The 21768-nt window shown below is 44.9% G+C and overlaps 3 protein-coding genes across 3 annotated transcripts; 2 read left to right on the forward strand and 1 right to left on the reverse strand.

Moving 5' to 3' along the window:
* Positions 1–33: 33 nt before the first annotated feature.
* Positions 34–5216, reverse strand: LOC107146072 (whey acidic protein-like). Its single transcript, XM_015490100.2, has 4 exons — positions 4588–5216; positions 3911–4048; positions 3356–3511; positions 34–41 (listed from the first exon to the last, which is right to left on the reverse strand). Exons 1-4 carry the CDS (start codon positions 4898–4900, stop codon positions 34–36), a joined length of 615 nt encoding a protein of 204 aa, XP_015345586.2. The 5' UTR covers positions 4901–5216.
* Positions 5217–16944: 11728 nt separating this feature from the next.
* Positions 16945–18717, forward strand: LOC107146283 (thyroid receptor-interacting protein 11-like). Its single transcript, XM_048786572.1, is given in 1 exon segment — positions 16945–18717. A coding segment is annotated over 1 exon segment (1404 nt). The 5' UTR covers positions 16945–17313.
* A 36-nt stretch (positions 18718–18753) lies between these two features.
* LOC107146073 (thyroid receptor-interacting protein 11-like) lies at positions 18754–20708 on the forward strand. Its single transcript, XM_048786315.1, is given in 2 exon segments — positions 18754–20071; positions 20074–20708. Coding segments are annotated over 2 exon segments (1953 nt in total).
* The last annotated feature ends 1060 nt before the right edge of the window (positions 20709–21768 follow it).

Raw genomic sequence — 21768 nt, forward strand, 5'->3', positions numbered from 1 at the left:
TTGAAGCCGCCGGGCCACCGCCTACGCCTGGCTTCAGTTTTCTGCAACCAGAGGGAACTGTCAGGTGCCAAGCTCCCGTGGGCTCACCAGCTGCCTGCTTGGTACCAGCTCGGTCCCCTCAGTTCTAACATCCTTCTTTAAAAGAGGACACAGAGCTCAGTGCCTTGGTGGGGCTATGACCATCTCCCATGGATCCATGTAGAGTGACTGAACCCACCTCTCAAGTTCCATCTCAGGAATGGTCAGATTTGGCCCAACTTCAGAAGGAGGCCGATCATCTCCAGCAAGTTCCACTAAAGCATCGCTGCCCATTAGCACTCATCCCTTGCTTGGGAAACTTCATTCTTCTTGCCTTACTTTGGGGATCAAGATCCAGAAGAGAAACACTGACTCAGTTCTTAGTTTGCTTGAAGTAGAGCTTGAGCCGGGCTCAAGTCTGTAAAGCAAAATGAGTTAAAGATTATAGGTAAGGGCTTGGGGTGTAGCTTAGTGGTAGAGCACATACCTAGTATGCATGAGGCCTTGGGTTCCATCCCCAGCATGGGGGAGGGTGTGAAAATTAAAGGCAAATTTTTCCAGTTGAAAATGGGGGAGAGGGCTGAGGTTGTGGCTCAGCGGTAGAGCGTTTGCCTAGCACGTGGGAGGCTCTGGGTTCGATCCTCTGCACCATATAAAAATAAATAAATAATATAAAATAAAGGTATTGTGTTCAACTACAACTAAAAAATAAAAATTTTAAAAAATGGGGGGGGGAGTTCCCCCATTCTTTCTTCAGAGCATTTATCTTGTGATGGTATGTACTTTCTTTGATATGTATACATCAAGAAATTCAGTGCCCCTATCACTTAGTTTCTGTGGGAGGATGGGAACTTTAACTCTGTGGAAAGTGTGTGTGTGTGTGTGTCTCACCCCAAGATGCAAAATTGCTTCCTGTTTTAGATACCTGAAAAATTTGTTTCTCTATGAATAAAGCCAATTAACAAACCCAGCTGGCCACCTCAATTGCCAAGTGAGTTTAGGGAGTACTCTGTTTTAGAAGCTCCATGTCAAGAACCAGGGACAGGACTGGGTTTGTGGCTCAGTGCTAGAGCGCTCACCTGGCATGTGTGAAGCACTGGGTTCAATCCTCAGCACCACATAAATATAAATTTAAAAAAAGGTATTGTGTTCATCTACAACGTGTGTGTGTGTGTGTGTGTGTGTATATATATTTATTTAAAAATGCACCAGGGACAAAGACTGGAGGATATTTGTAATCATATCACAGTGTATGGCTTGGTGTTTGCCACCTACAGTCCACAGAGCACCTCTCCATTTCAGTCCCCTGCTCTGCTCTTTGAGAGAGCTGGAGGCCACTGCAGCCTCAACTTTCCAATCTGGTGGATTACTGAATCATGTGGGGTACATGAAAAACCTACTTCAGCTCAATAGACTTGCAGTCAAATTTGAGAGCCAGAAGTTTAGGGTGGATCCCAGATGGTGGTCTCCACCACAACATTTTTAGTGGTAGTAGGGTCTTTGCTAAAGAGGTGATTCTCACCTCTTTAGCTTTAGATGGGGGTATGGTCTCTAGAAAGACCAGCCACAGGATAAGAAGGTTGGAAATTCCAGCACTACCTCTGACCTCCAGGGAGAGAATGGCTGGAGATTGACTTCAATGACCAATGGCCAATTATCGAATCAGTCATGCCTATGTAATGAAACCTCCATAAAAGATCTGGATGTCGAAGCTCAGGCTAGCTTGTGGGTTGATGAACACACTGATGTGCAGGGAGGGTGGCACACCCAGATCCTGTGGGGAAAGACTCTCCTGCATCCTCCCACCCCTTGACCTCACACTGTGTGTCCCTTTATTTGGCTCCTCTTGATCTGTATCTTTTATGATAGAAGAACAATAATAACGTTAGTGACTTCTGCCATCATTCTAGTGAACCACTGAAGCTGAAGGGATCACAGAAACCTTCAAATTTTCAGTCTTATTGGTTGGAAGTGAAGAAAGCCCTGGGACTGTGGCTGGCATGTGGAGTGGGTGCAGGCTTATGGGACTCAGCCCCGAAATTGTGAGACCTGATGTGAACCCAGGCTGCCAGTATCAGGATTGGCATGGGTTTTAGGATGCCTAACTGGTGTTGGAGCGGGGCAGATACACTTTGTTAGAGACTTTACAGAAGGCTGACCTAGCGTGGTGTCAACACATGCCCCATCTCCCCTCTGATTCCTTTTATGCTTTTGCTTTCTCTCCATGCTGCCCAGACTGGCCAAGTCCCCAGTACCCTCTGGGCCCCAAGACTTCCACAGTCTCAGCTCCTGGTGGTCATACCTCAGAAGGGGTCAGTAACAGGGTAACTGGCTGGATAACACCAGGGCTGGGTAGGATGACTTCTTTCCCAGCCCAGAGATCCACCATAGTTTTTCTGGAGTTAGCCCAAACTCAGTGAACCTGACTGAACTCCCAGCTCTCCCCCACACACTTATCCCCATGGGGGGAGTTGCCTGCTCCCATACAGCCACCCCAGCCACCCCAGAGATCCCAGGGATAAGTTCTGTGTTTGCTTTGTCCATTCTTCGGGTGCCTAGAACAGACGGATAGATAGACAGAGAGACTTAAAGCCAAATGGATTTTTTATTAGCAGCAGATAGGAGACATCATATGGTCACTGGATCCAAGAGAGAAGATTCTTGCTGGGGTTCAGACTGGACATGGCCTCTCCTGGCAGTCAGGGGATTCGGGTGGGCTCCTTACTGGAGAGGGCTCTCTACAGTGGAGAATGGATAGGAGTATAGGGAGAGGAGGTTTGGTCATCTATGCTGTGGTTCATGTGCTAGCTTGTTCACCTCTACTTTTTCAGAGATGTGGTGAACAGGTGCCTTTCCTGAGAAAGCACAGCTCTCACACCACTGCCCCTGCCCTCAGTATTGCCTTTGGGCAGGTAGGTAAGGCCACCATTCTCCTCAGTGAAGGATGTGGAGGTCACAGGTAGGTATGAAGAGTTAGCTCTGAACCCATGTCTCACTGAAGCTCCTAACCTCAAGCTCTTTACTCCCCTTCAGATTAAGTGCCAAAGGCACAGGCCCCCCAAGACCAAGTCCCACCAGCTGCCTGATCTGAGTTCTGGACTGTTTCTCTAAGCTCCCTTTTCTACTGATAGCCACTCCTGACCTGAGTGGCACATCAAGTGCCCAAGGAAACCTGCAGTGTCACAGTGAGTTGGCAAAGAGAACCTCTGTGGAACCTGGGATCTACCTCCTGGCCTGTTTCTGATTTGCCCCCACCCTTTGCCCCCTGAGGATGAGGTGCTAACCAGAGAAAGCCAAGGGAGAAAGGGACCCAAGGGGCGATATTGAGGCTGCATACCTTGGACAGGGTCCAGACACCTCCTAGCACAATTGCTCATGCAGCATTTCTTGTCACCATAACACTCGCTGTCACGGGAGCACTCGTCCTCCTCCTGACACAGCTGGGAGATCTGGTTGTTCACCCAGGGGCAGCTACCAGCTTTGGGGGCAGCTTCTGGAGAGAGATGGGCCAGCCCTTTAGCACCCAAAGCGCTCTCATGCTCACAGCCTTCCTTGCTGGGCCCATCTCACTGCACCCCTGAACTGAAAAACCCTATTTTATGAATAGGGAAATTTAATGTCTGTGGAACCCTGAGGTCAAATGTGTCCCAGGGGCCTCCATCTTGTTTGTCTCAGGGCAGGATCCCCCATAGCACCCTTGGTGGCTTGGAGACCTTAGAAACCAAACTAGTGGGAGATCACAAGGCTGCTTGTGGGGCGGAGGCACTCACAGATGGGTTGCAGGTACAGGGCTGGTTTGTGGGCTCTAAAAGAGGTTTGTGGTGCCCCACTCAAGGCAGAATCTTGCCATTGCTGGTTCCTCCCTCCCCACCAGGGCTAGGCAGGACATTACCGATGATTGGGGTTCTGCAGGAGCGGCCACAGGCACTAGGACAACATTTGGTGTTGCCGAGACAGTCCTCATCGGTGAGGCAGGCTGGGGTACAGGACATCTCCTCGGAGGAGCTGGGCTCAGGGCACATGACCTGAACTACACAGGAGACAGGCAGGTGAGTGGGGGCCTAGACCCTCTTCCCACCCTTGAAGTTCCTCGGGGGAAGGCAAGATGGAGACAAAGATGGAAACTACCAGGGATCCCAGCCCCCAACTCTCAAGATTCCATTTCTTAGAGGGGAAAACAAACAAACAAACAAAAAACACCTCCCCCAATCTACCAAAACTGTGATACAGCTTCTCCTGAAAAGTAGAAGTCAGCTGTGAAAATCAGGAAACAAAGCTGCAAGACCTACTGTGGGAGGTGGAAAGCTAATGGCCTCACCTGATGTGACAGGGCCTGAGAACCACTTTCCGTTCCCATCACCCCATCTCCCAGCTGGGCACTTCTCATCTAGGGACCATGGACTCAGCCCTGGGGTATGAAGCCTTCACCATGGGGGGATAGAACCCTGTTTTTCTGCCTTTTTGTTCCTCTCCTTCTTGTCCCTTTATCAAACCACCAGCGCTACCAGTGTGTTAGCTTATATTGGAATTAGAGATTCTGGAGTAAGGTGTGTGGTGGCTTAGGCCTACCTGGTGAGATGAAAGTTGGGTCCAGAGCAAGGACTGCCTTCAGGGCGAGAAGGCTGAGGGCCAGGCTGATGAGACAGCGCATGGTGTTGGTAGTAGGCAGGTGACTGGTGGCAGGTAGGTGATCAGTGGTAAGGCAGGTGACGGATGGTGGCCTGAGTGTTTGGGGTGCATTTAAAGGATCAGCAGGAGGAAGACTGTGGAGTGAGGTGGGTGCAGCCTGGCATGGCCCCAGCTGGGCGGAGGTACTTCCTTTTTGGACACATGGACAGGCCAGGCTCAGATGGGGAGAAACAAATGTCACAATTGGGGTCATGCCTTAAAAAAAAGTCCTTTGTAAGGTTGATCAGTTTTTCCTTTTTATTTCTTTTGCAATGCTGGGAATTGAACCTAGGGCCTTGTGCATATTAGGCAAGTATTCTACCAATGAACTACATCCCTAAACCTTTTTTTTCCACTCTAAAAGTAAAAATATTTATTATGAGAATGAAGAAAACTATATGGGCTGAAGAAGGAAGAAATAGCATCTATAACATGTGACACAGTTGTCCTCTTGAGTCAAATAGGAACAATGAAAATGACATGTCTAAAATTTGTAGAAAGACACATGGGAAACAAAACAGGAGGTGGACAGCAATTACCAGCATGCTATTTCTCTGTTGGTGCTTTTTTGTAGTTTTCCGAAATTTCTATAACAACGAGCTACTTGATCCTTGCAGAGAATGTAGGACATCCAAAGGAGGGAGGGGTTGTCTGTTCAGAGGATACCAGGTAGACCTCTTCCTAGAAGCTCCCTTCCTGTGCCAAGTGAGCAGGTGCCAAGAGGCAGGAACAGGTTGGGCTGCTGGGTAACATGCCCCCTCCAACCTGAGGGCATTTCCTTGATTTCCTGTTTAGAGAACTGGGCAGGGAATGGAGGGACCCCAGGGTGAGCATATGCTTATTGATGGCCAGTGCCCTGTTCCTGGTCCAGGCTGGACTTTGGTCTGGTCAGGGACCTTAACTGCCAGCCTGTGACCTCAGGCTGTGCTATCAGAATATTCTTTGTTGAACTGCACTTCTTCCATGTGCCCAGGACTTTGTGTGGCTTTGTCATGGCCTTTGAATCTCCTCTACAGAATTCTGGGGCTCAGTCCAGGCCCCTTTGGGGTGGCCAGCATAAATTCCCCAGGAGTAGGTCTGGAGATACTGGCTGTGGTGACTTGCCACCTCTCTAAGCCTCCTTGTGGCTTGAAGTTTACAAAATGCTTCCCCATTGTCAGTTTGACCTTCCAAGGAAGGTTCTGGACATTTTTTGGGGGGTACTGGAGATTGAACTGAGGGGTACTCGAACACTGAGCCACATCCCCAGCTCTATTTTGTATTTTATTAAGAGACAGGGTCTCACTGAGTAGCTTAGTATCTCACCTTTGCTGAGGCTGGCTTTGAACTGGTGATCCTCTGCTTAGCCTCTCAAGTGGCTGGGATTATAGGCATGCACCACCGTGCTTGGTGGTTCTGGATATTTCATGTGGATAAAATCATATAGTATGTGGCTTGTTGTGTGTGACTTCTCACCTAGCTGATGTTTTCAAGGTTCATCTACCTTGTAGCAGGTGTCACTATTTTGTTCCCATTTATGGGCTGATTCTATTCCATAGCAGGTATTTACATACACACTTTATTCTTCCATTCTCCATCACCTTGGGGTCATTTCAATTTTTAAGCCACCATGAAGACTCTACAGTGCATGCATTGTTCTACTTCTTCACACACACACACACACACACACACGTTCTGCCAAGGCTCACTGGCAAGTAAGGAAGTCTCTCCTCTTCCTCTTTCTGTCTTCCAATTTTTGCCGTCATTTTCATTATAACTGGTTTCTGGCACTGGAGAAGGGCCATCAGGAAAGGGCTGCCCAGGGCTCCTCGGCTGCTTGAGTTTCTCAGAAAGCCATGGTGTCTTGCTGTGGTTCACATCTGATGGGAGTTCATATCAGCCAAGACTGTGCTCGATCTGTGTCTCCTTAGGGATCTGTGCACACAGTGCAACCAGACCCAGTGGACATTTGCGTTACACATGTGTTTGTTGCTGGCATGAAAATAGAAACTTATGTAGTCATGGGGACTTAAGATTCTGCTGTGGCCATCTTGAAATTCTCAATAATTTCATTGTATGTGTGTGTGTGTGTGTGTGTGTGTGTGTATGAATGTGTGGTGTTGCTGGGGATTGAACCCAGGGCCTTATACACACTAAGCAAGTTCTTTAACACTGAATCACACCCCCAATCTAAGAATTTCATCTCAGAACATGTGTTTGTAAGTGAAGTTGGGTGGGACAATGGAACATAGTGGGAGAAATCAGCAACAAGCACATGTGTGATACAAATGTCCATTGTTTTCATTTCTAAAGGTTTGTTTTGTATCCTTTTCAGAGATCATCAAGACATGTTTAAATATGGATGTTCCCATCTGTTCTCTTTAAAAATATAGCTTACAGATACACTGTTTCCCTCATCCTTCTCTAATGGCACACAGATGTGATTTGGATGGCTGGTTGGTTGCCCCCAGCATGGATGTGCCATGTATTTGCTGGTCTCCTATCAATGGACATATGTTCCTGACTCTTTGCTGTCATGGATGATCAGGCTTTGTGCACATGGGTGGGGACCTCTGCAGTATATAAATACAAAGAGAGGTGAACTGGTGGGTCAAAAGATCTGGCTATTGTTCACATGGTGACTCCTATTCAATGTGTTTTCCAAGAGTCTGTCCCAATTCCCAATCCCTGCTGGTACAGTTGGGTACAAGGGATCATCCCCCAAACCTCCCAATCAAGTACTCTCATTCTGCCTACTGGGTGGATAGATTGACAGTTAGTGATGGAGTTTTCATTTTTACTTTTTATTATGACGATTTTAAACATGCAGCAGGGTATAAAAAAGTAGTCCAATAAGCACCCACATACCAACTGCCTAGAGTAATAATGATTGTAAACATCTTGCCAGATTTGCTTCACCATTCTTTTCATTTCTGTTGAAGTTCTTTAAATCTCAAACATCATGTCATTCCATTCCTAAATATTTTCAGATGTCATGTGAGGTTGGAAAACCCAGCTGCCTATGTATATTCTCCTGAATGTAAAATGGCTGCAGACCTGCTGCCTTTGCTCATATATGAGGCATGGGGTTGGCCTGGTCTCCTCACTATACATTTTCCATGGAGGCTCTGGCCTCCATGGAAAAATGTATAGTCTGTCATGAGCTGTCTGTGGGCTGTGAGTGGACTGTTGCACATAGTAGCCACGTGAGAGGATAAGTCTGGCATTGGGAACTTCTCATGGCACCCCCCATAGGGATTGACCGCCTGATTCAGGTGAACTTCCCTCTCAAGCTCTGCCAAAGATCCCACACGGCACCTGAGATGGGTGTGACCTGCCAAGATGTCAGTCAACCTGCTGATTGCAAGACATCACAGAGCAAGATTCTGCCCTTGAAAACTTACCCTTGCCTTTGATGTACCTCCTTAAATAAACCACTGGAGCCATTTTTCCTTTGTCTAGTTCTAGAACCCATGTGGAACTAGATCTATCAGGGGCTTCGCTTTCTGTAAATATATCTCTGAGTATTTGTACTCTGTTATTTACTAATTATTTGAGATTGTAAGTTTTAGGGTGGGCAGGATTATCCTCAGCAGGAAGAAAAATCCCTTAATGAGACACTGGCCATCGTCCCCCTCTCCCAGCCCCCATAGTAGTCTCTCCCGCAAATGCACTGCTCCCCTAAGTCCTGCTGCCCTGGCCAGATTCTCCTTTTCTCCATCCACTCCTTCAGAATCTGATTAATGCACCCCTAGCATCTGGGCCATTACCTTTTACTTGTTATGGAGGAGCAGGAAGGAAGAATGAAAGGAAGAGAAAATGGGAGGAAGAAGTGAATGATGGGAAAAAGGAGCCAAGAAAATATGGGAGGAGGGGGAATAAAGATGGGAGAGATAGAGGCAGAGAGGGAGGAAAGAGGGAGAAGGGAAGACTCAGGGTGAAGGAAGCCTGATTATGTTCTGTCTGGAATTATTTTCCCCATGGGAGCACAACCCCATCACTCCCCCATCTGAAGCTCTTTTGGTTTCCTGTAACCTATGGGACAGAGTCCAAATGCTGAGTGTGGCATTGATGCCCTCATGAGGATAGGTAAAGTGACTCAGAGGAAGAGTCTGGATCCACAGCTGTTTGAGTCCTATCTGGCCCTGCAGGTTGAGCAGCTTACCTTTTCCTTACCTGTAAGATGGGGGGTGATAATGAAATCTACTGGATTGGGCTGTTATGAGGGTTAATTGAGATACTTCATGCAAGCACTTGGTGCCTGGTACACAGAATGTTAGCACCCATTATTGTTGTTCTTGTATCTCCATGGTCCGGGTTTGGATTTATGGGGTGGTGAGGGTGTTATCATACACAGTTCCAGAAAGTTTTGTTTTCTGTTTGTTTATGTATTCATTTTTTTTTTTTTTTTGAGATGGTGTCTTGCTATGTAGCCCAGGCCGGTCTTGGACTCCTGAGCTCAATCGATCCTCCTGTGTTAGCCTCCTAAGAAACTGGGGATATAGGCCGCTGTGCCTCGTTATCAGATAGTACTTCCTTGATCAGTACAAATGCACTGGCTGGGCTTGAAACTTGCCTAGGATTTAAAGGCTCAGGCTCCACTAGTCCCCTGTGAGCTGCAATCTGGAAGAGCCCTTCTTTGGGAATTAGGTTTTGTCCTCACTTAACCTTGTATAAGCCATTTCCTTCTATGTACTCTCAGTTCTTCCACCTATAAAATAGAAGCAGCAATGACATCTCTCACTCTGGCTGATATGAAGATTAAATGAGGCAGGTGATGAATAATGAAGGTGCCTCCTAAACCATTTTTTGTAGGTTGCATTTTTTTTTTGTGTGTGTGTGGTGCTGGGGATTGAAACCAGGGCTTTGTGCATGCAAGGCAAGCACTCTACCAACTGAGCTAGATCCCCAGCCCCAAGTTGCATTTTTTATTATTTAGAAGATAATCTCTGGGCTGGATGTGTATATCTCAGTGGTGAAACACTTGTCTAGCATGATTGAGGCCCTGGGTTCAATACCTATCATCACAAAAGAAAAAAAAAATTCTAGTTTTTCTAATTAGAAAAATAACATATACACATGATGAAAACTTGGGCAACTCAGAAAAGCATAAAGAGGAGAACAAATGAACAAAAAACCCACCATGATCCATATTCTAGAAACATCTTGTAACATTTTGGTTCCTTTCCATATACTCCTTTCTGTATAAACATATACACACTGTATATATGGAGTAGATCCCCTGTGTGCAGGCTGACCCACTGTGCACACTTGGACAACCTGTTGTAGGTGGAGCTGGGCTGCAGTCCTGGCTAGAGTCAAGTTATATTCTGAGCACTTCTTGTGCCATCGAGATTTCTGGAAAGCATCATTGTTAGCAGTTGTGGAACAGCTAGTTCATGGGCAAACCACTGCCATTTTAACCATTTCCTTAGCTTCTTTAAGAATTGATTTTAGGCATTAACAATGGGACATTGCCCAGAACTCCTCTGGTCAGGGCTCTGTTTCAAAAGAGGGGAGAATGGAGGCCTGTTCTAACTGTTGGAGGGAACTAAGCCCCCAGGGTCCAGAGGACTAAGTTCCCTGAGGCTGGGGCTGTTGGGGGAGGGACCAGAGGTGTTGGTGGTACAAGGAGTTCAGGGCAGAAACTCAGCTGCCCTCACCTGCAGCTGAGGTGGAGACACCAGAGGTTTCCAGGAATGAAGATTCTCCTCTAGGCTCGCCAGGCCCAGGGGCAAGGAACACAGGATTGTAATTGGGAGGAGGTTTGTTGGCCCCTGGCTTGCCTCGAGGCTGAATCAAGTTTGATTCAGTCCCTGTTCTTCCAAGATGTAAATGCTCTTTCTAACCCATTGTCAGCTCTGGGTCTGGGTTGAATGGGGAGAATGAGGCCCAGGACTGTAGTCATTGGGAGCACTCTCTCTGCACAAAGATCCTGGGGCATCAGCTGGGCTGAAGTTTCCTCCAAAACTCAGAGGAGAGACAGGGATGGAGGAGGCCAGGCTAGTCTACGTGCTTTTCCTTCTGTCATGTGACCACTATGGTTTCTGGGTATACATCTGCCCTCATCTGTGGTCTCTGGGGTCATGATCCTGAGTGTGGGCCTTTCCTTGTCACTGAGATCACAGCTCCAGCATGCAGGTCCTACCCTCAGCCCTCATCTGTCTGCTTTGAGGCCCTCCCCACGTCCCCTATCTCACTGATTATATCCCTGTACACAGCACTGCATTTCTTGCTCCAGAGCTTGGATATGACCCTGCCTTGGCCTCTGCTCCTCTTCTCCTGCCTAACAGCCCACAAAACACCCAGGCCTTGGGTGTTTTGTGAGTGGGTTGGACACACTGGCCAGCACTGTCTGTTCTGGGTCACAGAAAAGGATGCTGAATGGAGCCCTATGCTTTCAGCTTGTTCCCTTATGGTTTAGTGACCAATACTGGTCTGTGTTGGGGGCATAGATGAATGAGGTATAGACCCCAGGTATGAGCCCACAGCAGCCCCTCACCATCAGCGAATCTTCCAAGAGGAAGTTTCCCTTGAACATTCAAGAGAGACAACTGGCTGCACAGGGACTGAGGAATGCAGATGGCTCAAGAGGTGCATGCTGCCAGGCACAAAGAATTGGGGTATTTGGGAGAGTCAATAGTCAACATTGCAGTAGGAGAGGTTTGGGCTGCTAGGGAGTAGGGAGGTATAAGTAGGGAGCCTGTTCAGGGAATCTGTTGCTGCAAGAAGGGGAGGCAGAGATGGCCTAAGAGGAAGGAATGTGGCAGCCAGGGCCTGGGTCTCCTGGGGCTGAATCAGGATGGTCAGAGGGACAGGGGTTCCAAGCTGCAGGGGTGGGCTGGGGGAAACCGGGGGAAGGAGTCTGATGTCTCCATAATCAGTCCATTCCACGCTGCTGCCCCATCCTTCAGAAATCTGCCCCTGGGTCTTTGCGGCTCATATCAGTGCCTTGGGTAGAGAATTAGCGAATTATAAAGGAGTATCTTTTAAACAATCCCAGGGAACATGGGAGACCTCTCTTTTACATATGGGGGCCTTGAAACTCATATTGGGGAGGGACTTGCCCAGTTTCACACTGTCATTAGGGGTAGACCTGGGGTAAGCTCTCAGGCCTGCAGATCCTCAGGGATAGGCCTCATCATAGAAAAGGGGCCCAAACCATTTTCCCCCACACCTCTTATGCCACATAGGGTCAGAGATTCAGGGAGCTCACCTTTTGACAGAGCCCTGGCACTAGGATGAGGTATCTGATCTCTAGGAGAGATTAAACTGGGTGTTACAACCTGCTAAAAACACATTTCAGTGGCTTTCATTAATTCTCCACAGATGGTACAATTTTTAGTCAAGTTACTGTCCATGACACTTTAAAATCTTATTTGCTGACATTACAAGAATTGGGAGATTTTCCATTGAAACCTAATGTTTGGGTGTGGGAATCAACAAACACCAGCCACATGAGAATAGGCAGGTTATTTAGCCCGAGCTGCTATTGCAAAGAAGCTGGACACCATCACTGCATGTGGCTGAGGTTCCTGGGCAGACGGGGAAGCAGTTCAGCTTCTAAGGGGAAAGGGAGACTCTGGTGAACCCTAATGGTGGCTGGAGAAGGTAGAGGTGGGGCCTTCTATGTGACTGGTTAGGGAATATATTTGGATTTCTCTGGTTGGTCCTAAATTAAAAGTGGGATCAAAACTAGGGAAGCTGTCAGTTACTAAACAAATTCTGGTGATTTCGGCTTATTTGTTGTTTGGCTTCCTGGATCACTGCTAGAGGGAGTCTTCTGACTTCCTGTCTTGGGCTGGTGGCTGCAGATTTCGGCTCAGAGATCTATTCTTGTGTGTGGTCTGGATGCTGCCTGTGTGTGACATATAGTTTCTCCCTGGATCTCTTGATAATCAGAGGACAGACCTTCAATGTTGGTGGGAAGTGAGCCTTTAGGGGATTGTGGGACCCCTGTCTCTTCCTTTTTTTTTTTTTCCTGTTCTGGCTCTGAGGGGAGAACGTGGCTCTACCATGCACCCTAGACCACAGGCCTAAATGCAATTGGACCAACTGATTGTGGACTGAAATCTCCAAAAACTGTGAGCGAAAATAAAGCTTTTCTCTTGGTAACTTTTCTCCTGTGGATGACTCAGGAAGCTGAAAATCTTGCAAGATCAGGAAGCCAACAGGAACCTAGAGTGGTAAGCCCCCACAGCATCTCCTGGTCCAAGGACTTAGCCTGAAGGTATGCTATGCCTCTGACCTCTTCCTTGCATAGGAGGGATGCAGATTAAAACCCATCAAGATGTGGGAGGAAGGCACCTCAGCTTATCACACAGCCATGACAGCTTTCTTTAGTAACATGTCTCATTACTGGTGATATTAACCTTGATTAACTTTTGTTGGTGTCTCTGTCTCCACTGCTGAGAAAGAGACAAGCAACCCTGACATGTGAGCCAAGCCTTGGGGGTTCCTTTGAACATACATCTGGATCTCAGAGGGGATGTCTTCACCATCATGTCAGAAAACTATGATCCAAATCACAAAATGGCTGATAGCCCCCTCTCCTGGCTTATGTGAGTCATTACCGCTCTACCAATCACAGCTCTAGCCTCCTGCTGTGGACCTAAAATTGTTAGATATCCATAGAGTTACTCTCTCTGCCTGGGTGGTGGCACATTACTGTAATTCCAGCTACTTGGGAGACTGAGGCAGGAGATTCTCAAGTTCGAGTTCAGTCTGGGCAACTCTGTGAGACTCTGTCCTATAAAGGACTGGGAGTGGGCTGAGATTGTGGCTCAGTGGCAGAGCGCTTCCTTTGCAAGTATGAGGTACTGGGTTTGATCCTCAGCACCACATGAAAATAAATAAATAAAATAAAGGTACATCTACAACAAATATATATATATATATATATATATATATATATATATATATAAAAGGACAACTAAATATGTATATATATAAAAAGACTGGGAGTGTAGCTCAGTGGTAGAATATCCTTGGGTTCAACCCTCAGTACCAGGAGTTTGCAGGGTAGAGGATTTTTTTTTCCCTCTTGCTGACTGACAGATTCCCAATCTAGAGCAAAGTTCTGTTTTCTTAAATCCTCTCCCAAGCCAAGGCCACATCTTATGAAGCCTTTCTAATTTCCCTTCCCGAGGCACCCTGTGCTTCTCCAGGGTGTCTTCTCCCTCTCTACTGCTATACATTATCAACCCAACTTCTTCAGCCACAAGTGTGTTCTGGCTGCCCTCTCCTGGAGGTCCTGGACAAAGCTGTGATGGATGATGACAAAACCAGGCCTGGATGTAAAATAAACTATAAGAACACTGTGCCAGGGGAAAGGTCAAATTTCCCTCCCCTTTCAACCCTTCTTTAGGAAACTAATTAACAGCACAGACCCCTACATTTTGGATTGTAAATAACTACTTCTGGGAAACTAAGTACTCCCCTTTGAAGTGTAAAGGCCCCTGTTGAAACTTTGGGATCAAGACTAGAGATTATTAAAGGCCATGTGAGAGGAGCCAGTTTTTACCATTATTGCACCAATATCTAACAAAATGAAATTAAACATCTCTCACCATGCACAAAATTCAACTCAAAGTGGATCAAGGACCTAGGAATTAAACCAGATACTTTGCACCTAATGGAAGAAAACAGTAGGCCCAAATCTCCATCATGTAGGATTAGACCCCAACTTCCTTAATAAGGCTCCTATAGCACAAGAATTAAAAAAAAGCATTAATAAATGAGATGGATTCAATCCAAAAGGCTTCTTCTCAGCAAAAGAAACAATCAGTGAGGTGAATAGAGAGCCTACAGAATGAAAGCAAATCTTTAAAATAAGCACATCAGATAGAGCACTAATCTGTAGGATATATAAAGCCCTCAAAAACCTTAATACCAAAAAATCAAATAACCCAATCAATAAATAGGCCAAGGAACTGAACAGACACTTCTCAGAAGAGGATATATAAGCAATCAACAATATATGAAAAAATGTTCTACATATCTAGCAATTAGAGAAATACAAATCAAAACTACTCTAAGACTTTATCTCACTGCAGTCAGAATGGCAGCTATCAAGAATACAAACAACAATAAGTGTTGGCAAAGATGTGGGGGGAAAGGCACACTCTTACATTGCTGGTGGGACTGCAAATTGGTGCAGCCAATCTGGAAAGCAGTATGGAGATTCCTTGGAAAACTTGGAATGGAACAACCATTTGACCCAGCTATCCCACTCCTCGGTCTATACCCAAAGGACTTAAAATCAGCATACTACAGGGACACAGCCACATCAATGTTTATAGCAGCTCAATTCACAATAACTAAACTGTGGAACCAATGCAGATGCCCTTTGATAGATGAATGGATGAAGACATAGTGGTGTATATACACAATGGAATATTACTCAGCATCAAAAGAGAATAAAATTATGGCAATTGCAGGTAAATGGATAGAGTTGGAGAATATCATGCTAAGCAAAGTAAGCCAATCCTGAAAAACCAAAGGCCAAATGTTCTCTCTGATAAGTGCATGCTGATCCATAATGGGGGTTGGAGGGGTGAGAGTGGAGGTACTTTGATTGGGAAAAGGGGGAGGAAGAGAAGGGAAGAAGAGATGCAGGTAGGAAAGATGGTGGAATGGGATGGACATCATTACCCTAGGTACATGTATGACTGCACATGTGGTGTGACTCTATATCATGTACAACAGGAAAAACATAAAGTTGTGTTCCACTTGTGTACAATGATTCAAAAAGCTTTCTACTGTCATGTGTAACTGAGTAGAATTAATAAAAAATCAACTAAAAAAACCACTCTCTTCTTTATAAATTACCCAGTCTGTGGTCTTCCATTGTAGCAATAAAAAACAGAGAAAGACAGGGCTCCTGAGAGAAGCAGAGATTAGGAGCTCAGGGTTGAGCACCAGAGCCAGACACACTATGTCCCATGGAGAGCTTGCTTCCCTCCAGACCCACGGAGAGAACAAACCAAGGCAATTCCTCCTGATGGCTGTTGGAAAGGAGGTCACTGGGAGGAACTACTGCTGGTACACTATCCTCTGGGTAACAGGTTCTTTATCTCCCATCTTGTTCCTTTCATTCCTTTGTTATTAATAATCATATCTTGCTTTTCAAACCCTAAACCTCGCTCAGAATGTTATTCCAATAGAAGCTGCCATGAAGCTGCAGTATGAAGAAATGCATGACCTGATTCACTAGAGTAGTTGAGTAGGATCCAGGCTGTCCTGCCCAGGCTTCAGGTACTACCCAGGGGGACCCAGGTAAGGAGGACCTAGCCCAAGCAAGGAAGGGTATGTTTAGAAAAAAAATTACTTGCTGCCCCTAGGTTTCAACTCTGGATGGACCAGCTCTATATGCCAGGGCAGTGCCATGCCACTGGACACTAGAGTACACACTATATGCTGCCTGTAACCACAGGATGCACAGGACAGAGAAGAGAGCATTAGCACTCCTATGACTTTCCTAAGTTAGCAGGTAAAGCAGACAGCCTGATATTTCAGAAAAAATAGGAAAGCAACATTTCCTGTATACATCTGCTTTAAAATTATAGCTTAAAAGCTATGCTTCAAGAGTAAGTAAATAAATAAGATTAGGACTTATTTATAAGAAAAAAATTAGAAGTCCCACTCTCATAAATAAGTCTGGGTCATGTAGGTCCTAATCTTATAAATAAGTCTATATTACAGCAAGAACATTTCATTATACAAATCACAAAAGTACATTATGTTTACAAGGTATGCATGTGGAAAGGAGTCTCTGATCTTCAGTTTCACTCTCCTCAGCCCAGAAGTAATGAGCCCTTCCCCTGGTAATTGGTGATGGCTTGATTGGGAACCTGCATTCACATTCTTGCCTTCAGTGTGGTTTAGATTAATAGTATCCAATACATTTCATAATTTATGTATAATCTATATATAATGGCTGATACTATCTTGATGAAATCTTTCTTTCTAAAAAAATCATCTTGTTTGGTGTTGGGGATAAAATCTAGGACTGCATACCTGGTAGGCAAATGCTCTACCCCCAAGATGAACTTCCATCTCATTAAAAAAACATCAGTTTTATGGTTGGGGCTGGGGCTCAGTGGTAAGGCACTCACCTGGCACACAGGAGGCATTAGCTAGGAAGTCAGTAAAATGTTAAAAAGGAGTAGTAGGAGAGAATACCCTTGATTGTTCCTGATCTTAGTGGGAAAGTTTCAAGTTTATTATCTTTAAGAATGAGGTAGGGGTGATATGGCAGCTAGCGCCCAGGTAGCAGGGGTAGCCAGCTGTGGCAAGTTGCTAACACTCGGCTAGAAGTCACCCAAGCCCGAGGGTGGAAAGTGGTGAGAAGGAGCCCAGGCACTGCGGGGGTGACTGTGCCACTGGTGGCAAGTCCCTGGTGCAAGCCCAGGCCAAGCCTCTGCATTTCTAGGCAGATAGCAATGGTTGGCACGAGCCCCGCCCTTCGTGGAATTCTGAGTGTTTGGGTCATAATTGACCCCCCAGCATTCCAGGAGTTTCAGAGCAGAGGTGGATAGAGACGGAGGTGGTTTTCAGAGGTGGATAGAGACAGAGGTGGTTTTCAGAGGTGGATAGAGACAGAGGTGGTTTTCAGAGTGGGTCTGATGGCTCACTGAAATTGGGGAGATGTCATCCTGGTTTAGAGGCCTAGGCTCCAGCTTGGGCCACTCCTTGGGTCAGGTGGGGGACAGCTTGGCTTCCCTCACTGGCCATACGTCCAATGTCACCAAGGACGCGGTTCTCGATGAATTCGAGGAGGTAGAAGCAGGTTTACCTAGTTATTGGAGAAAGAACATTGAAGATACCAAATGGATGATCAGATATGACAATGAAAGACTTAAAAACTATTGTTCTGACCTGGAAGAAAGGTATGCAGCATCCGAGCTACGCATCCAACATCAATCTGCAAATCACTGAAATGAACTGGCACAGAAAGAAGTCCAAATCAGGCAACTGAAAGCAAGACAGTATGACCTAGAGGATGAGTTGTTTCAACTGAAGTCAGCTGCCCAACCACTGCATTCAGGAGCTGGTGGTGTACCGTCAACCACTGCCCCATCTTCATTTGGTCATGACATCAGTCATGGTTCAGCTTTTCCCGGTGATGACATGGACTTCAGTGACATCATTTCAGCACAACAAGAAATCAACAGACTGTCAATTGAAGTTTCAAGACTCGAATTCGAAGTTGGCCGTTGGAGCGCTGTTGCTCAGGCACAGGCAACACATAATTCAGATCAAAGTGAAATCTGCCAACTACAAAATACTATTAAGCTACTTGAACAAAACCGAAATCAAGACCTTGATAATCACCAAGGTGAAATTGCAGTTTTGCAGAATGTACATCAACAGAAACTGGCAGAGATGAGTCGCCGGTATCGAGAGGAACTAAATGACTCTGAAGAAAGAATTAGAAAACTTGAAAATCAGTTACATCAAGGTGACTCGGGAGTAACAGTAACTGATGAGTCTAAAATCTGTGACTTGCAAAAAACGATTCAGGTTCTACAAACTGAAAAACTAGAGTCTGCCAGGAAGATCGAAGAACTTGAGGATCAACTAAAAGACATAAATGAACAATTATCTTTGGCACAAAATGACACAGAGGTCTTGAAGAGAGAAAAAGAGCAGCTCAGTATGGAAAAGCACCAAATAATGGAACAGTGTGAAACCTTGAAGCTGGAATGGAGTCAATTGCAGCCTTCTGTGATGGAGCAGAAAGATGAGGAAATTGGGAATGTGCAGAAAACCAGTGAACAAATAAAAGCCCAGTTGCAGGAAGACACACACAACACTCCAGCAGACAATTCTGATAGTTTCCAAATAATAAAAGTTAAAAGTCTTTGTATAGAAAATGGAAGTGAAAAACACGACCTGTGTAACCATGAAACTGTAAAAGGAGGGAAAGGAATCCAACAACATGAACTTGAAATTCAACTTGTAAATGAAAAGAGTAGATTTTTAACCAACCAGATTGATCAGCTGTCTGAAGATGAAGTTGGTCAACTCACTCAAGCTATCCAGCAATAAGCTCTTCAGGCTAAAACTTATTCAGGAAAACTTGATATGATTCCACTCCAGCTCTTGGCTGCGTTATCACGTACCTCCCAGTTAGCAGAGGTCCAAGAGCTGAGACAGTCACTGCAAGAAAAGGAGGCTACCATTAGGATGCTCCAGGAAAATAACCACAGGTTGTCTGATGCAATTGCTGCTGCCACAGACAGAGAAAACAAAGAACATGAAGAAATGGATTCCGAAATTAAACAGCTCAAGGAAGAACAAGATGTGTTAAACACTTTACTGAAGGAAAAAGACCTCTTCATCCAAGCCAAAAGTGATCAGTTTCTTTCTTCCAATGAAAAGCTCACTGACAAAGTGAATGAAAATGAGTTGTTGAGGCAAGCAATAACCAACCTAAAAGAGAGAACATTAATTTTAGAAATGGTCATTTCTCAACTCAAAAGGGAAAATTAAAAAATGACAGAAACATCTCAAGAAAAGGAAATGGAGTATCAAGCATTACAAGAGACCAACTTGAAGTTCTCTGTGATCCTGCTAGAACAAGAGTATGAGTGCCAGTCCATGAAGGAGCAAGCTCTTGCCTTTGAGCAGCTGTTACTAGAGAAAGAAGATGGCAAGGCTGGGGACTTAAGTCAACTTTTAAAAGCACTTGAATCCATGCAGGAGAAGAGCATCCTATTTCAGCAGGAGAGAAACCAAGTCACCTTGTCTCTAAAGCACCAACAGATGGCAAAGCGGACCTTAGAGCAAGAGGTTCAACACTTACATGACAAAGAATTACACTTGAAGCAGGAGGTACAAAGCCTGAGGAGCCATCTTCTAGAATCAGAAGATTCTTACAGCTGGGAAATTGGGGCTGCAGAGAAGAGAGAGAGGAACCTAAGAGAGAAAGTCACACTATTGGAGGAAAAGCTGCTCTCCTCTTCTAATGCAAGTCATCAAGCCAGTGTGCAGGTAGAGTCCCTGCAGAAACAGGTGCGTTTACTCTCTCAAGAGAGGGATGAGAACGCCCTGCAGCTTTCGCTCTACCAGGAACAAGGAAAGCAGTATGCCATGTTACTCACTAACCTGCAAAAGGTTCTAGAGAGTTCCCAAGAAGAAGAAAAAGCTATGTATTCCGCTGAATTAGAAAAGGAAAGACAACGTACCACCGAATGGAAGGAAAAGGCAGAAAATCTAGAAAGAGAGGCATTGTTATTACAGGAACGCTTGGATGAAGCCAACCGTATGTTGGATTCAGCAACCAGACCTACACAACAGTTACATCAAAAGGAAGAACAGATTGAACAAAGTGAGCTCCCACGAGAAATATTGGACAATGCCCAAAAGAAATGGATGAACTCGGAAAATGGCACAGAAGGAAAGTGGACAAAGCCCTAATGAGAAACCTGTTCATCGGGCATTTCCAGACACCGAAAAATCAGCGTCCCAAAGTGTTAAGGTTAATGGGAAGCATCCTGGGCATTCAAAAGGAGGAAATGGAGCAGTTGTTGAGTGGAGATGATGGTGGTGTTACTAAGTGGATGATGGGATGGCTTGCAGGAGGATCCCAATGTGTCCCCAACCCACATTTGACACCAAATGAGCAACCTGGGCTGAAGAGTTCTTTTTCAGAACTTTTTGTCAAATTTCTGGAAACAGAATCTCATTCATCCATTTCATCACCAAAACTTTCTGCTCGTGCCATGAAGTGTCTAGACTCCAGAGGAAGGAGAAGGGAACGTGCAAAAATACCAAGAAGTGTGACAGACACAGCAGAATTCAGAGCTGGTAAAAGAGAGGCTGTGAATCCATTCTTGGCACCGCGTTCTGTGGCTGTGCCACTGATTAGCCTAGATGGACTTGGACCTGGTGGACCTGAGAATCTCCTTTTGAATCCCATCGCAGACTTCATGCCCACCTTTACACCATTGCCAGTGTCGCCAGACAATAGCGCCAGGGTTGTACTAAAGGACCTTTGAAAGCAATTCAAAGTGATTCTCAAGCCAGAGATGAGTTAGTACTTTAAAGAAGAAATAAACATTTTGTTCTTTTTATAAAGTGGCCTTTTCAAAAAGAAGCGGTGTATTTGTAGGGACAAAGAAAAAAGTTGATCCATAGAAGTTCCAGGTCTTTTGTCTCCCCCTCCCCATTTTTAGTGTGTGTGTGTTTGCTGTGGCACAATTTTAAAATAAATTTTTCTTTGTTTACCGCAGTCCTCGTTTTCATGTGATATTTTGCTCTGATGCTATCAGGTAATCAACAGCAATAATAACCATAGCTCCAACCCCCTTTTTTTTAAGGATTATATTTGTTACATTTAATTATATTAAGATAAAAATGATACATTTATATAGCAGACAGAATAGAAGAAAAATCCAACCCATATGAAACCCATATGAAAAAGATACATACCTCAGAATTTGGGCTAGATGAAAACAAAATATGAAGTAGCAAAATATTGTAAATTCTTTAGTTCATAAAAGAAAACACTGTATAACTACTAAAAGAAAATTACAGTGGGAGGGCCTGAACATGAAGTTTAGTGGATAAATTCTAAGATTCTTTTAACCCAAATACTATGACACCTATCCATTTAACTTCATTCTATAAAAAGTCACTTGACGTTCATTTCGTTTTCTAGATGTTACATATGTCCAGAAGGAAGATGACATTTGTCAGACCCAAAGTATAATCACATGCATCCTTTTTAATTTGTAAGAATGTATCATTAAGTATCTGGACTGTTTACATACTTTGCTCTGGGCCCTTCAGTAATGCTTATAAACACATTTTTAAAAACATTTGATCAAGGAAAAAAGTGGGATAGAGAAATAAAACATTACAAAGTTTTGAAAGATGAAAAAGTTAACAAAGAAGTAGATAAGTCCTTTCTTATTTTGGTAAATTAAGGTAAAAGATAAATCAAAAGTTTCTAGCTTAAGTCAGGTGATATCAGAGAAGTGAGAAAGCAGATTATGTAGCAAATGCTTCTCTGACACCTGTAATTTCTAAAACCATTAAGAAAATTTTGATGAAAATTGATTGAAATAAAATTTAATATAAATGAAATTATTTAAA

Source organism: Marmota marmota, unplaced genomic scaffold (genome assembly GCF_001458135.2).
Source record: "Marmota marmota marmota unplaced genomic scaffold, marMar, whole genome shotgun sequence".
Classification (NCBI taxonomy): domain Eukaryota; kingdom Metazoa; phylum Chordata; class Mammalia; order Rodentia; family Sciuridae; genus Marmota; species Marmota marmota.

Coding starts and splice junctions, on each gene's coding strand:
- LOC107146072 (XM_015490100.2), bottom strand. CDS start 4,900: ATGACCCCAATTGTGACATTTGTTTCTCCCCATCTGAGCCTGGCCTGT. Junction 4,049..4,587: donor CCCAACTTTCATCTCACCAG/GTAGGCCTAAGC, acceptor TCTCCTGTGTAG/TTCAGGTCATGTGCCCTGAG. Junction 3,512..3,910: donor CTGCAGAACCCCAATCATCG/GTAATGTCCTGC, acceptor ATCTCTCTCCAG/AAGCTGCCCCCAAAGCTGGT.